The sequence below is a fragment of the Bos javanicus genome, chromosome 24, assembly GCF_032452875.1.
Source record: "Bos javanicus breed banteng chromosome 24, ARS-OSU_banteng_1.0, whole genome shotgun sequence".
NCBI classification, from domain to species: Eukaryota; Metazoa; Chordata; class Mammalia; order Artiodactyla; family Bovidae; genus Bos; species Bos javanicus.
The window spans coordinates 35,556,842-35,573,206 of NC_083891.1; the positions used below are offsets into that span (position 1 = coordinate 35,556,842).

At 43.0% G+C, this 16,365-nt stretch overlaps 2 protein-coding genes across 3 annotated transcripts in view; one reads left to right on the plus strand and one right to left on the minus strand.

Annotated features, from left to right (window-relative positions):
• The window catches only part of ENOSF1 (enolase superfamily member 1), a 275,679-nt gene that overhangs the window by 214,266 nt on the left and 45,048 nt on the right, over window positions 1-16,365 (minus strand). The window lies entirely within an intron of this gene.
• CLUL1 (clusterin like 1) overlaps window positions 1-16,365 on the plus strand; it is a 28,266-nt gene that overhangs the window by 5,987 nt on the left and 5,914 nt on the right. For both annotated transcript variants that reach the window (XM_061399804.1, XM_061399805.1), the window contains 4 exons: window positions 1,377-1,544; window positions 4,016-4,448; window positions 9,594-9,731; window positions 13,672-13,886. In XM_061399804.1, coding sequence (XP_061255788.1) covers window positions 1,377-1,544; window positions 4,016-4,448; window positions 9,594-9,731; window positions 13,672-13,886 — 954 coding nt within the window. The remainder of the gene's footprint in view (window positions 1-1,376; window positions 1,545-4,015; window positions 4,449-9,593; window positions 9,732-13,671; window positions 13,887-16,365) is intronic.

The window sequence follows — 16,365 nt, forward strand, 5'->3', positions numbered from 1 at the left end:
TTGTCTCAATATGAAAACTTAAGAAGTAGATCCTACGAGTATTCCTGTTCGCTACAAAGGAAATGGGCTCAGAGATGATTAAAAATTTGCCCAAGGGTCCACAGTGAGGGTAGTTTGTAATTGGAAATACTGGGATTTTGGTTTACTGTGACAATGAGCATAATATTTAAAAAAGACTGAGGAAATTTGGGTGGTGTTGTTTCCTCCCCTGGTGGAACAAGCTTTCTTAAGAAGTTGCAGGATTCCATAATTGTTCTGCAAAGCCCCAAAAGATAGGTTAAGCCTGTCTAGATCACGAAGTTTGTTTGGTAGGCTGGGGGCCGGCCCGGTTTCCTGTATGGCATGCTGCTAAGGACAGCTGGCTTAACCCCAGGATTCTGCCACTAGAAGAGATGAAAATTCCAAGCTTAGCAGAGATGTGGGAGATAGTCATTGCCCAGTTGTTTCTTGGGGCTAAATATGCCAGGAAGGGGTGCTTATCTTTTTCTTTTCCAGTAGGTAAAATTACGCACTAAATTGGTTTTAGAAACTGTGCTCACTCGTGTTTTTCCACTTAAGGGAGTTGCCATCAGCTCTAAGGCTCTCCTCTTATGGACGCGTCTTTTAGCTTCCCTAACTCCCCTGAGCTACTTCTCAGGCCTTGAGGGAGCCGGTTTGCAGAAGTCCCCTCTTGCAGGCAGGCCTGGGGGGTCTATGGGATGCTGGCCTGGCAGGGAGCTCTGGGGGCGGGGTTGACATTCTCCGGACCGGGTGTCACCTCTGCTGGGTGGGACCTGGTCGAGTACAGCAGGCACCGCCAGGCGGCGTGCTCGGAATATGGACGAGAAACACAAGGCTGCTGAGAACACAGCGTCTCTGCCATTAGAATGCAACTCACTGCGAAGGCTTGATGTAATGTACCAGAGTTGTGCTTTCTGGCAGTGTTTAAGAGCATATAAGAATTAAAGGCAGCATAAATGAAGGAGATAAATGTGTCAACTTTGTCAGCCTTAAAATTCCATCTTCACATCCTCCAACGATTAGAAGTGAAGACAGATAAGTAAGCAGATCAATTAGGCATTCTGCAGAGCAAGGGCTGTGTCTTTGTGGCTGGTTTACTCATGAGCAGCGAATGCCCATCCCATAGCAAGCTCTCAATAAACAGCTGTTGAATGTATAAATAAACAGGTGGATAAGAAGTGTCCAGTTTTCAGTAGGGATCAAGAGGTGCCCTTCTCTTAACTGAAAGATTCCGGGTAAATCTATCAGCTGCTCATTTGTAGCAGAAATGAGGTTTAGTTTAGAATATGCACATTTTGTAAAGTGAGAAATCAATTAAGATATAGCACACAAAGTCATGAAATGGAAAATAGGGTGTGTTTCTACTTTTTAATTAGGAGGCCCTGAAGCTTATGAATGAAGTTCAAGAACATCTAGAAGAGGAAGAAAGGCTATGCCAGGTGTCTCTGATGGATTCCTGGGACGAATGCAAATCTTGCCTGGAAAGTGACTGCATGAGATTTTATACAACCTGCCAAAGCAGTTGGTCCTCTATGAAATCCACGGTAAGGGAAAAGCAGAACTCAAGATTGCTAAGTTCTTAAGGTACCTGCTTCAGCTTACTTTTTAAAAGTAATTTATGTTAATATTTAGAATAGAGATAGCTGATCTGATAGTGACCTTTTGCAACCTGGAATCTAGCCTTCATATTCCTGTATGAATCACCGGTGGGTATGTAATTTATGAGTTAGAACAGCCACCCAGTGTCTGTCCCCCTTCTCATGACACTGTTTGTATCTCTTAGAAATACCCTCTTTCTGCCTTTTATTTGTTATTTGTGAACCTATTCATGCTAGATTGTAAGCTCTATGAGGGCAGGAACCGTATCTTATCTGCCTTCATTTAAGCATTGTAGGTGTTCAATAAATATTTGCCGAATTACATTCTGAGCAATAGTATTATAGTTTCTGATTTCAACCTGCTTTGATTTTGTTTTCTCTGGAGGCCAAACCTTTGAAGGCATTCTCTGCCTCCTGAATCTTTTCTTCAATGGGCTTGCCTTCTTGTGGCAGCACACACATGCGTGTGCACACACACACACACACACGTGCCCACATTCATGGCCCCTTTATCTCAATCTATGTCCTATAGGACTGGCATGTTTTCTTTTCTTGTTCCCTTGGGCTCTCTTCTGGGCAGAGAGAATCACAGAGGGCAGTGACCTGAATAGGATGAGCTCTGACCCATAAAAGGCTCCTCTGCTTTTGGCCCTCCCCCTCGAAGAAGTGGGCTGAGTATGAAACACAGTGAAATCCTCCTCCCTGTCAGAGCATGCACTAATTAGAGTCTGTTCTTGGCTTGGCAGTGCCATCCCCAATTACAGAGGGAGAAACCCCTAGGATAATTCATATGCCAAGTTCATTTGCCTCCACTGTTAATTGCATCTGCTCTATTTTTGTAGCCAGTCTCAGATACAGCAGAGTATGTTGGATGAGCACTGGGTGGAAGTCAGGAGCTTTGAGGACCATTCCTGTCTGTGATAGTTGTGTAACCTTAGGACAATTACTTGGACCTTTAAATTTTTGTTTCTGTGTCTGGATTGAGGTAAACAGAAGCTGACAAAGAGAGAGGCAGATGATCCACCCAGTTTACTTTTTGAGAAAGGGATGAGTCCTCTAAGGATTCCTGGAGAGCTCTTTGAACAGAACTGGGGTAGCGGGGTGGATGGTGGTGTTCCAGCAGTGATGGTCAATGGTTGTTATGTTCCAAAACACACAACATGGTCACATCACTTTCATACAAGGGCATACATTTAAGATCTGGCATGATCTTAAATGTCACAAAGTTGAAGGAGAACATGTTGTGATTCCTGGAAGATCTCCCTCAAAGAGTAAGAAATTCTATAATTAGAGCTTCATTCCTTTGACTGCAGCCAAGAAGGGCTTTGATCACTGGTAATATGTAATATCCTTAAGTAACCTATTTAGATGTATTAAGCGCCAATTGCAAAGAGTCAGACACAGCTTAGCAACTGAACAACCACCACAACAAAAAGGATCCATGCTAAGCTAAGTCGCTTCAGTCGTGTCCGACTCTGTGCGACCCCATAGACGACAGCCCACCAGGCTCCCCCGTCCCTGGGATTCTCCACGCAAGAACACTGGAGTGGGTTGTCATTTCCTTCTCCAATGCATGAAAGTGAAAAGTGAAAGTGAAGTCGCTCAGTCATGTCCGACTCTGTGCGACCCCATGGACTGCCGCCTACCAGGCTCCTCTGTCCATGGGATTTTCCAGGCAAGAGTACTGGAGTGGGGTGCCATTGCCTTCTCCGAAAGGATCCATAGCTCAGTGCAAATGTACTGATCTTCTCTCCATGGACTAATTTAAAAACATGAGCCCAAGGAGAGTAGAAGGACACTAATAACATCCCACTTAGGTGGGGAAGAAACCTGAGACACTAAGGCAGAAATGAAAGACGGGAGCCTTCACAGTTTTCAGGCAATCAACATGGTCTAAAACCATGCATGCCAACCACCACCAGTACATAAGGGCTGTGGCTTGTCAACAGTATTGAAAACTTGGCCTTCTTAGGTCTTTCGGTAGGCAAAGAGAAACCAGGAGGAATTTCAGACCCTATTCCATAATCAAAGTCAAAGCCAGGTGCATACATGTATGCTAATTTTGTGACCCCATGGACTGTAGCCCCCCAGTCTCCCCTGTCCACGGGATTCTTCAGGCAAGAATACTGGAGAGGGTTGTCATGCCCTCTTCCAGGAGATCTTCCTGACCCAGTGATCAAACCCGCATCTCCTGTGGCTCCTGGATTGAGACGGATTCTTTACCACTGAGCCACTGGGGCAGCCCCAAAGCCAGGTACATGAGTAGTGATCTTGAAGTGGATCACCTCTTCCTAGTTTGCCCAGGATTGTTCTTGATTTGGAATGACTTCTGTAAGTTGACTTAAAAGTTTACAATAAAAAATAGTCCTGGAAGAAAATACATTTATTTCATTTCTGTTCCCCACCCCTCCCCATAGATTGAACGGGTGTTCCGGAAGATATATCAGTTTCTCTTTCCTTTCCATGAAGACGATGAAAAAGAGCTCCCTGTTGGTGAGAAGTTCACTGAGGAAGATGTACAGCTGATGCAGATAGAGAATGTGTTCAGCCAGCTGACCGTGGATGTGGGATTTCTCTATAACATGAGCTTTCACGTCTTCAAACAGATGCAACAAGAATTTGACCTGGCTTTTCAATCATACTTTATGTCAGACACAGACTCCATGGAGCCTTACTTTTTTCCAGCTTTTTCCAAAGAGCCAGCAAAAAAAGCACATCCTATGCAGAGTTGGGACATTCCCAGCTTCTTCCAGCTGTTTTGTAATTTCAGCCTCTCTGTTTATCAAAGTGTCAGCGCAACAGTTACAGAGATGCTGAAGGCCATTGAGGACTTATCCAAACAAGACAAAGGCAAGTATTAAAAGATTATTTTTACTTAGATATCTACACTAAAGTTAAGTTTATTTAGCTTTGGAAATGGTAACTGTTTCTAAGTCGTCATACAATGTTTCCAAGAGAGGTGGTTAATGGATAATCAGTCTCATAGCCCCTTAGAAGAGACTCTGAGGTCTCCCAAACACCAGCCCTCTCCTGTCTTTGTCAAGAGCTTTGTGGGGCTGTTTTTTCTTTCTAAAGCAAATGTTCAAAGCTGACAAAGAAAATGCTGGTAAGGTGAGAACTTTAAAAAGATGGTAGCCTTCTTTATTAAAACTTGGGCAGACACTCAGCTCTATTCTGCTTGAACATCATGAGGTTTCTTTAAAATCAGTCCAGGCTCCTCAGCTCCCAGTTAAGGAAGATGCTTTACTACTACTACTACTACTACTACTAAGTCGCTTCAGTTGTGTCCGACTCTGTGCGACCCCATAGACAGCAGCCCCCCAGGCTCCGCCATCCCTGGGATTCTCCAGGCAAGAACACTGGAGTGGGTTGCCATTTCCTTCTCCAAAGCATGAAGTGAAAAGTGAAAGTGAAGTCGCTCAGTCATGTCCGACTCTTCGAGACCCCATGGACTGCAGCCCACCAGGCTCCTCCATCCATGGGATTTTCCAGGCAAGAGTACTGGAGTGGGGTGCCATTGCCTTCTCCGAAGGAAGATGCTTTAGTGCCATGTAAAACCAGGTCACATTTAGGGCCCTCCACGGCCTCCTCCGCATCGCTACTGTAGTTCCTTAAATCACAACATTTGTGCACAAAACCAGATTCGGTGCTCACAGACAAACCCCAAACTACAGAAATAGCAACTTCTGTAACTTATAAGAATTGCCTTCTACCAGTACCACTCATGCCCCCTGATATTCTACGTTGGAAAAACAATCCTGCTTTATATTTTTTAAATTTGGCAGCACTGGGTCTTAGTTGCAGCATGTGGGATCTAACTTTGACCAGGGATTGAACCCAGGCCCCCTGCGTTGGGAGTGCAGAGTCTTAGCCTCTGGGCCACCAAGGAAGCCCTTGCTTTATGTTGTAACACAGGAGAAGGTTCCTTCTTTGGGCTTCTGTGGAGTGGGTGGGACCCAGCGTCTCAGAAATGAGAGATGTCATGTGGGCCACAAGGAGAATCTGTGTTTCCTTGAACTTATCTTTGTGGACCATTAGGCCAAGGACAGGTATGTTCTTTGATGAAAAATGAAAAAAGCTCCATCCAGAAATCCTGCTGTTTGTCCATAGGATTTCCCAGGCAAGAATACTGGAATGGGTTGCCATTTCCTTCTCCAGGGGATCTTTCCAACCCAGGGATGGAACCTCGGTCTCCTGCACTGCAGGTGGATTCTTTACCATCTGAGCCACCAGGGAAGTCCCTTTCCAAAGATACTCACATCCTAATCCCCAGCTGCTGCTGCTGTTTAAGTCGCTTCAGTCGTGTCCGACTCTGTGCAGCCCCATAGAAGGCAGCCCACCAGGCTCCCCTGTCCCTGGGATTCTCCAGGCAAGAACACTGGAGTGGGTTGCCATTTCCTTCTTCAATGCATGAAAGTGAAAAGCGAAAGTGAAGTCACTCAGTCGTGTCCGACTCCTCGAGACCCCATGGACTGCAGCCTACCAGGCTCCTCCGTCCATAGGATTTTCCAGGCAAGAGTACTGGAGTGGGTTGCCATTGCCTTCTCCACTAATCCCCAGAACCTGTGAAAATGTTAAGTTACATGGCTGAGGGAAAGTAAGGCTGCTGATGGAATTGTGGCTACCAATCAGTCGACCTTAAAATAGGGAGAGTGCAACTTCCCTGGTGCTCCAGTGGCTAAAACTTCTCACTCCCAGTGTAGAGGACCTGAGTCTGGTCTCTGATCAGGGAACTGGATCCTTCATGCCGGCATGAAGATCCTGCACTCAGCAACAAAGATCCTGTGTACTGCAACTCAGACCTGGTGAAGCCAAATAAATAAATAAAAATTAAACTTAAAAAAAAAACAAACAAACACCAGAGAGAGTATTTGGAGTTGTCACTTTCATGCATTGGAGAAGGAAAATGGCAACCCACTCCAGTGTTCTTGCTTGGAGAATGGGCTGCCGTCTATGGGGTCGCACAGAGTCGGACACGACTGAAGCGACTTAGCAGCAGCAGCAGCAGCAGCAGCAGCAGCAGGTGGCTCCAGTGAGATCACAAGAGTTCTTAATAGTAGAAAAAGGAGGCAGAAAAGCATTGATAGGGATGGCAGAGTGAGAGGGACTTGGCCCTACTTTGCTGGATATGAAAATAGAGGAAGGGAACTAGGAGCCAAGGAAGGTGGTGACTTCCAGAAACTAGACAGACATGGAGATGGATTCTCCCCCAGAGCCTCCAGAAAAGATCAGCCCTGCCAACACTCTCATTTAGCCCACTGAGTCCCATTTCAGACTTCTGACCTACAGAACTGTAAAATAATCTATGTTGTTTCAAGGCACTAAATGTGTGGAATCGGTTACAACAGCAATAGCAAACTATTACATGTCTCTCATCAATAATATACTCTCTGAGTGAGCTTCCCTAGTGGCTCAGTGGTAAAGAATCTTCCAGACAAGCAGGAGATGCGGGTTTGATCCCTGAGTCCAGAAGATCCCCTGGAGGAGGAAATAGCAACCCACTCCGATATTCTTGCCTGGAGAATCCCATGGACGGAGCCTTGCAGGCTGCAGTCCATGGGGTCACAGAAGAGTCAGACACGACTAAAAGACTACACAACAAGATTCGATAAAATGGTGTAGTGTAGCAGGTTCACACAGCGCTGGGTGCCAGGTGATCTGGGTTATAATCCTGCCCTGGAGAATGTTACTGTCTTTAATTTTCCCCTAGAGGAAACAGGCAAGCTGGGAGAACAGATGATTACTAGAAGTGCTCGAAGGGAAGTAAATGAATCCACGATGCTTGTAAAAGTGATATTCTGACCTCTGATCAGAAGGCAATCGAAATCCTGAGAAAATAATAATCACTTACCTGCCCATAGGTAATCCTGACATTTCTGGCATGTTGCATGAAATTGGAAACATTTGGACGAGTTCTGGCCAAGTTCTCCACACAGCCAGAGAGTTCCAGAGATATTAGAAATGTCTGTTTCTTAAACTAGATGTAGGTATTTACTTTATGACTGTTCTTTTTTTGAATTTCACATATATAATGTTATGAACAGTAGTTCAACGATTTAGGAAAACATCTAAAGCAGATCTAAACATCTAAAGAGAACCTTTTTCTGTTCTAGAAGAATTAATCACCCATATAAAAATGATGAAGGGGTTGCCTAGAAGGGGTCCTGAGGCTCTGTGTTGGCATGGCTGAAGGGAGGTGATGGGTCACTGCCATGGGAATAGAATGGGGAATGGCTGTCATAAAGACCTAGAATTTGCCACCCCTGAATATAGCAGGTATTAATCTAGATGCTGCAAAAAAGACAAGGGTAGCTTATGATGCAGATGACACAGCTCCCAACTTTTAGGAGTTCAGTTTAAAGAAAGGAGGGCTTCCCTGCTGACTCAGACGATAAAGACTCCACCTACAATGCGGGAGACCTGGGTTCAATCCCTGGGTTGAGAAGATGCCCTGGAGGAGGGCCTGGCAACCCACTCCAGTATTCTTACCTGGTGAATCCCCATGTACAGAGGAGCCTAGTGGGCTTACAGTCCATGGGGTCACAAAAGAACCGGACACGACTGAGCACTAAGCATCAAAGAAAGGAAAACAGATCAGTGGACAGTTACACAACCTTGTTGTAACTGAGATGACAGAAGAAGGTATAGAAGAATGACAAGATTGTGATGATAGGACCGAATCCCTCCTCTCGAGGGACTCAGAAACTAACAGAGAAGACAAAAATGAACCAGCACATTAGGCAGAGATGTTCTACTGTAGAACTCATGGGGGTTCTGTGGGGCCAGAGGAGATGCCACTAAATCTATAGGGAGTGGGGAAGAATGACTGGTATTCTACAAGGGGAGTGCTGCTTTACCCGCCAGAAGATCTAGCAAATGCCTGGTAGGCTTTTAAACAATAAACTTCACAACTTATCTCAAAATGGAATGTTTCATTGTTTAACATCAAGGATTTAATATAACAGAATATCATCAGGTTACCAATTAATAATAAGTTTTTCCTAGTGTGAAACAGTTGGGAATTATCAATTTTCTGTTGCATGCACTCCTTTTTTATCATTGTTTTTATATGGATGATTAATTCTTCTAGAACAAAAAAAAGGTTCTTTTAGATGTTTAGATCTGCTTTAGATGTTTTCCTAAATCTTTGAACTACTGTTCATAACATTATATATGTGAAATGCAAAAAAAAAAAAAAAAGTCATAAATACCTACATCTAGTTTAAGAAACAGACATTTCTAATATCTCTGGAACTCCAGTACACATTTGAATTATAGCTCGAAAAAGTTAAAATTTGTTGTTGTTCAGTTGCTAAGTCATGTCTGACTCTTTGCACCCCAAGGATTGCAGCACAACAGGCTTCCCTGTCCTCCACTATCTTCCAGAGTTTGCTCAAGTTCCTATCCATTGAGTCAGTGATGCCATACAACCATCTTATCCTCTGCCAAGGATAATTACTAGAAAAAATTTTAACAGAAGCCCAAAAAGAAAAGTGGCTTATAATTCCCTATTTAGTTAACACCAGTGACATCAGAAATAATAGTGATAAAACTAAGACACACTAAATTTAAAAGAATTCAAATATTCAAAGGAACAAAATAAATGAAAGCTGCCTTCTCCCACCCCTTTAAGTCTCTCTTCCAAAAGATAGTGACTATTCATAATTCCTCAAGATTCCTGCCTGAAAATAAAATTATTTGCATGAACCTCTGTGTGGGAGGTTGGAATTGGGGCAAGTCGTAATAATAGTAATGATGAGTAATAATATTAATCTTATATTTTAATAGTAATGTGATTACTGGATTAAAGGATATGGGCACTTTTAATAGATGTCAAATTGTCTTAGCAACCAGTTACACCAGTATGCCCGCCTGCAATTGAATACAGAACAAAGATTTTGAAAGTGCTGGTTAGAAAGAGAAATGTCATTGCATCCATGCCTTTAAAGTTCAGACTCTGATGACACTGGTGTGAAACTGCTGTGTTCCTTGCAGATTCTGCCCACGGTGGACCGAGTTCCACGACGTGGCCTGTGCGGGGCAGAGGGCTGTGTGGAGAACCTGGCCAGAACTCGTCCGAATGTCTCCAATTTCATGCAAGATGCCAGAAATGTCAGGATTACCTATGGGCAGGTAAGTGATTATTATTTTCTCAGGATTTCAATTACCTTCTGATCAGAGGTCAGAATCTCACTTTTACAAGCATCATGGATTCATTTACTTCCCTTCAAGCACTTTTTCGCAAGCTCAGCGACACCTGGGGGTGCTCAGGGTAGGTTTGTAGACTCTTATTATTCAAAAGTAGGTCAACTCACTTTTTTCTCTTTTTGAAACTCCCTTGTTGTTCCCGTGAAAAACATGTATGGCTAAGGACCAAACACTCAAGTGAGCAAAAGAGATCTCTGGGCAAATTAAGGCAATTATTTTCTTTTTAATGCAAAGAGAAAAAAACATCCAGGAAAAACTTTTCACATTGTGTAAGCAACTTTTTGGCCAAGTGAGTTTTTTTTAAATGACATTAACTTCTTCCAGTTGGTGGGTTAATTACTAACTGTATTTAGTGATTCAGTATTGGATTGGCCAAAAATTTCATACATAAGTAACATCTTATGGAAAGACCCAAATGAAATTTTTGGCCAACTTAATTTTTAAATATGGGTAGCTGGCTTAAAACTCAACATCCAAAAAACTAAGATCATGGCATCTGGTCCCATCACTTCATTGCAAATAGATGCGGAAACAATGGAAACAGTGACAGACTTTATTTTCTTGGGCTGCAAAACCACTGCAGATGGTGACTGTAGCCATGAAATTAAAAGATGCTTGTTACTTGGAAGAAAAGCTAGGGCAAACCTAGACAGCATATTAAAAAGACATTACTTTGCCAACAAAGGTCTGTCTATTCAAAGCTATGGTTTTTCCAGTAGTCATGTATGAATGTGAGAGTTGGACCATAAAGAAAGCTGAGCACCAAAGAATTGATGCCTTTGAACTGTGGTGTTAGAGAAGACTCCTGAGAGTCCCTTGGACTGCAAGGAGATCAATCCTAAAGGAAATCAGTCCCAAATATTCATTAGAAGGACTGATGCTGAAGCTGAAGCTCCAATACTTTGGCTCCCTGATGCAAAGAACTGACTCATTAGAAAAGATCATGATGCTGAGAAAGATTGAAGGTGGGAGGAGAAGGGGATGACAGAGGATGAGATGGTTGGATGGCATCACCAATTCCATGGACATGAATTTGAGCAAGCTCCAGGAGTTGGTGATGGACAGGGAAGCCTGGTGTGCTGCAGTCCATGGGGTCACCACAGAGTCCAACACGACTGAGTGACTGAACTGAACTGAGTGGCTTCTCACAAGCCCCAAGCAGCCTGTCACATCCTAGACCTGACTAATAGCCACCTTTCATTCTTTCCTCAGGAGAAAAATGATCTCCACTGGCCCTTCTCACTTTCCTCTGACCCTCAAGTCCCTTCCCCAACTGAAGTCACTTCCCATCTACTAGGGCCTCAACACAAATATCTTACTAAAGCCAAGAAGAACTTTTGATTCCTCTACTGCTGCTTCTTTAAGGGAAGGAAATTCTAAAAAGTGTGGCTAAGAATTGGAGCAAGAGATCAAATATAACTCAAGCTTTTTATTAGAGCAGATGGGGGTCTAATTTCTTCAGAATTGCTCACTGGGTGACTCTCCACACCTCTGTTTCATCATTGGGAAAATGAAATTAATATAGCTACTACACACAGGTATTTCAAGAATTAAGTAAGATGTCTGAAGTATTTATGATTCTCATTATTCAAGTGTTTGTGCTTCAAGCCAGAATTACAAGGTTGCTCACAGACACAGAAATTTTTATAACAGAAAAGTATACACTAATGTGGAAGTGTTAGTTGGTCAGTCGTGTCCGATTCTTTTCGACCCCATGGACTGTAGCCCACCAGGCTCCTCTGTCCATGGAGTTCTTCAGGCAAGAATGCTGGAGTGGGGTGCCCTTCCCTTCTACTGACCTCTTATAAGAATAGTCCAATTCAAACGTCCCGCTGATGTATCACTAACTTCCTTATGTCTAGTGAAACACTTGAAGAATAATCTCTCCCTGATTGTCACAAGATAATAGAGAAGATGGAAGGAGGGTGTTGGGGAGGTGATTAGAGCAAGGTGGTCAAAAGGTACAAAGTTCCAGTTACAAGATAAGTAAGTACTGGGATGTAATGTGCAACATGACGACTGTAGCTAACACTGCTGTGTGATATACAGGAAAATTAAAAGAGTAAATCCTAAGAATTCACATCACAGGAGAATTTTATTTTCTTTTCATTTTATCTATTAACATATGAGATGATGGATTTTAACTAAACCTACAGCAGTCATCAGGTGACAGTATGTGTAAGTACAACCTTCCTGATTTATTACTTTTAATAGTTCCTGTGTGACCCTGAATATTCATTGGAAGGGTTGAAGCTGAAGCTCCAATACTTTGGCGACCTGATGTGAAGAGCTGACTCATTGGAAAAGACCCTGATGCTGGGAAAGACTGAGGGCAAAAGGAGAAGAGGGCAGCAGAGGATGAGATGTTTAGATAGCATCACCAACTCAATGGACTCAATTGGAGCAAACTCCAGGAGATAGTGGAGGGAAGCCTCGTGTGCTGCAGTTCTTGGGGTCACAGAGTTGGACATGACTTAGCAACTGAACAACAACGAAATACATTCCTTAAGATTTTTCTGTTTACAAAATTATGTCATCTGTGAATAGAGATAGTTCTACTTTTTCCTTTCTCACATGATTGTGTTTTACAGCAAGTTTCACCTTTATTTTAGGGAAATCTTTTCCCACTCTCTGAAAGAGTCAATGAGAATCCCTTGTAGAATTCTCCTTGCCTAAAATCATGAGGGAAGTCACCACCTTCTTCCCACATAATTTAAAGAAAATTTACATCACTATTTAAAAGTTAACAACTCTAAACTTGGAAATGAAGACATTTTAAAAGAATATCTGGATCTCCTTTCAAATGTATACTATATCTTGTTAACTGTGACTCCCTTTGTTTTCAAAATATTTTCTTGAATTACTTATCAAATGCATGTGCATGCGTGCGTGCTAAGTTGTTTCAGTCGAGTCTGATGCTTTGCGACCCCATGGACTGCAGCACGCCAAGCTCCTCGTCCTCCACTATCTCCTGGGGTTTGCTCAGGTTCAGATTCATGCCCATTGAATTGGTGATACCATTTATGATTCATCAATTACAGCTTGTGTGAGCTCTGTGTCAGGATGGAGCCTCCACCATACGGAGCAAAACCAGTTCCACTGTCAGGGGAGAGAGCATGATAAACCCTAAACCGTTCTTAAAGGCTTCCTCGGACAGCGAGACACATGACTTTGAAGATGGCACACTCAACGTCCAGGTGGCAGGGGAGTGCACACTTCCATGTGTCCTGACCTGAGTATCAGGGAGCAGTCCTAATGACCTGCAGAGACGCTAAGGAAAGGAAGACAAGGAAAAGGCACATTTGCTAAATCCTCAGTGTGTGTTGGCCCTGTGATCAGGCACTTTGCAGTGTTATTTCATTCATGCCCTTTGAACCTGGTTGAAAACTCACTCATGGTCAAAAAGGCTGAAAACAGAAAGCTTAAGGCCTGGGACTTAAATCCACAATCTTTTTTTTCCTTTTTGCTGCTGAGCATTCATGCATGTGTGCTCAGCCACTTTAGTCATGTAGGTCTCTTTGGGATCCCATGGGCTGTAGCCCACTAGGCTTCTCTGTCCATGGGACTCTCCAGGCAAGAATACTGGAGTGGGTTACCATGCCCTCCTCCAGGGGATCTTCCCAAGACAGGGATCAACCCTGTGTCTCCTGTGTCTCCCGCATTGCAGGCGGGTTCTTTAGCGCTGAGCCACCAGTTCACTTCAGTTCAGTTGCTCAGTCGTGTCCGACTCTTTGCGACCCCATGAATCACAGCACGCCAGGCCTCCTTGTCCATCACCAACTCCCGGGAAGGCCCTAAATTTACACTACCCAACTCCAAAGCCCATGTACCTTTTCCTTTACCCTGTTACTGCCTTCTTTGCTAGACTGCCCTGCTGTTCCTGAACTATACACAAAGGTGGATGAGGCCCTTGAGTTGGTCAACATATCCAATCAGCAGTATGCCCAGGTACTCCAGATGACCCAGCATCACTTGGAGGACACCACGTATCTGATGGAGAAGATGAGAGAGCAGTTTGGTTGGGTAACAGAGCTGGCCAGCCAGACCCCAGGAAGCGAAAACATCTTCAGTTTCATAAAGGTAATGGTCAGCCAAGAACAGATATGGAGATTACATTTGCATACATTGATTTTTCTGTTTATTAATTCCATCTGAATTTGACAACAAGCTGCAGGAGGATATTCATACATTGTGATTGTACTCAGGCTGACTTGTGCATGGCCTTTAGAAAACAAGACACTCTATAGAGAAAACCGACTTAAAACACAAAATACTTTCTAATCCAGAGATGGCTAATTCTTTGTTTTAATCATACTGCACTTTATTATTTTTTTTACAGTATTATTTATTTGTTTTTGGCTATGCAGGGGCTTTTGCTGTGTGGGGTTTTCTCTAGTTGTAGTGTACAGGCTTTTCATGGCAGTGGCTTCTCTTCTTCAGGAGCACAGGCTCTAGGGCACGTGGCCGCAGTCATTGTGGCGCATGCGCTGAGTTGCCCCGCGGCACATGGGATCTTCCCAAATCAGGGATCGAAACTGTGTCTCCTGCATTGGCAGGCAGATTCTTTACCCCGGAGCCACAAGGGAAGCCCCCAGTGATGGCTAATTCTAATAAGAGCTATATATAGTGTGAATTATAGCTATAATTCACAGAGAGCTATAGTGTGATATAACTGAAACAGGTAACCTTGGAGAAACCTGGCCAATATTGTTTCTAAGAGAGAAGATTTTCAGGTAAAGAAACTTGAGTTCAAAAGCTGGCTCTGAAACTTACCGCTGAGTGAGTTTGGGAAAATTCCACCTGGAAAATGGGAACAAAAATAGCTACTTTAATATGGGTGCCTGTAAAGTGATGAGTATAGATTCCTTATCTGAAACAAGAGCTCTGTAAATTATAGCTCTCACCAGCTTTTGACACAATAAGCTGCTGACTTACTTTGAGAATTAAACACATTTTTATATTAATATTCACAAATAATCAGATTGCCATCTTAAGTTGCACTTGTACCATATCTCTCCCACTTCTCATCAATAACTCCTGTTGCATAACATAAAACAGTGGTTGAATTTCTTTCCTAATGCTCCCCTACTCCACACACACACATATGACGTTAATACACGATGCACAGGCTAGTGGTTCCCGATGAGGCTGGTGTTGGTGGGCTCCTAAAAAGACCTGGCTACAGGAATCACTGGGCAGAGCTATCGGAGGTGCAGTATTTTGTGCAGCATGTAATGTTAGTGCCCTCCCCAGACCGATGCTAACTGCTCACCCCTGCAACCTTCTCCAAAGGGTTGTCCTTGGAGCCACTTATCTCTCAGGATCAGGCTGAGGCTGGAGCTCACCTGAAGCCACTTCCTGGATTAGCTTCTCCCTCTTCTCTGTCTTGCTTGCCTCATCCCCTTAAAAGCTCTACCTGAAAGCACTCTTCGTAAATCACTGTGTCAGACGCCGAGGCTCTGCTTCTTGGCAATCTGACCTGACATCTTGTATCCTAGTGAGTCACTGTCTTTCAAACTATGAGGTCAGTGGTTGAGAAATAAGTTTAGAGTCACAACCAGCACATTAAAACAAAACAAACAAACAAAAAACGGAATAGGACAGACTAGAAGAAAAAAACATTAGAGTGCATTGTATTTAATAAGTCAGACGCGTATGTCATGAAACTTTCATTTCCATATGTCTGTTTATATGTGTGGATACATCATACAGGGCTTCCCAGGGGGCGCTAGTGGTAAAGAACCTGCCTGCCAATGCAGGAGACACAAGAGACGTGGGTTCGATCCCTGGGTCAGGAAGATTCCCTGGAAGAGGGCATGGCAACCCACTCCAGTATTCTTTTTTTTTTTTTTGCCTGGAGAATCCCATGGACAGAGGAGCCTGGTGGGCTACAGTCCATAGGGTCACAAAGAGTCAGACAGGACTGAAGTGACTTAACACACACACGTACACACACATTATACATAAGACTTTTTTTCTTTTTTCTTTTTATTGGAGTGTAGTTGATTTACAATGTTGCATTAGTTTCAGATGTACAGCAAAGTTATTGTTTTATAAATATATTCTTTTCAGATTGTTTTTCATTATAGGTTATTACAAGGTATTGAAAGTAGTTCCCTGTGCTCTAGGAGGTCCTTGTTATTTATCTATTTTATATATAGATAAATTCCTAATTTATCCCTCCCCCTTTTCCCCTTTGTTATCATAAGTTTGTTTTCTAGACATGTGTTTTTGAGTCATGGTAACAAACTTGTTTGTAACCACAGACCATAGTCAAAAGGTTTTGAAAGCCACTGTCAATTCCTGCTGACTCTCTAATCCTGTTACTTCATTAGCTAGATCATTCCTTAGGATATAAAATAATTTGACATATTTTGACATATGTGTTCATCTGACAAATACAGACTTTTAGTTTAAGGATAAAAATTCTTGTAAGGAATGGGGAAAAATGAAATTTTAAGAAAAATTTTAGTGGTATATTCAATCTTCAGAAGAGTAGAGGCAGTATTTAATTCTTTTTATCATCATCAAGATTTCCATTCTATGCTTTATTTGCTTC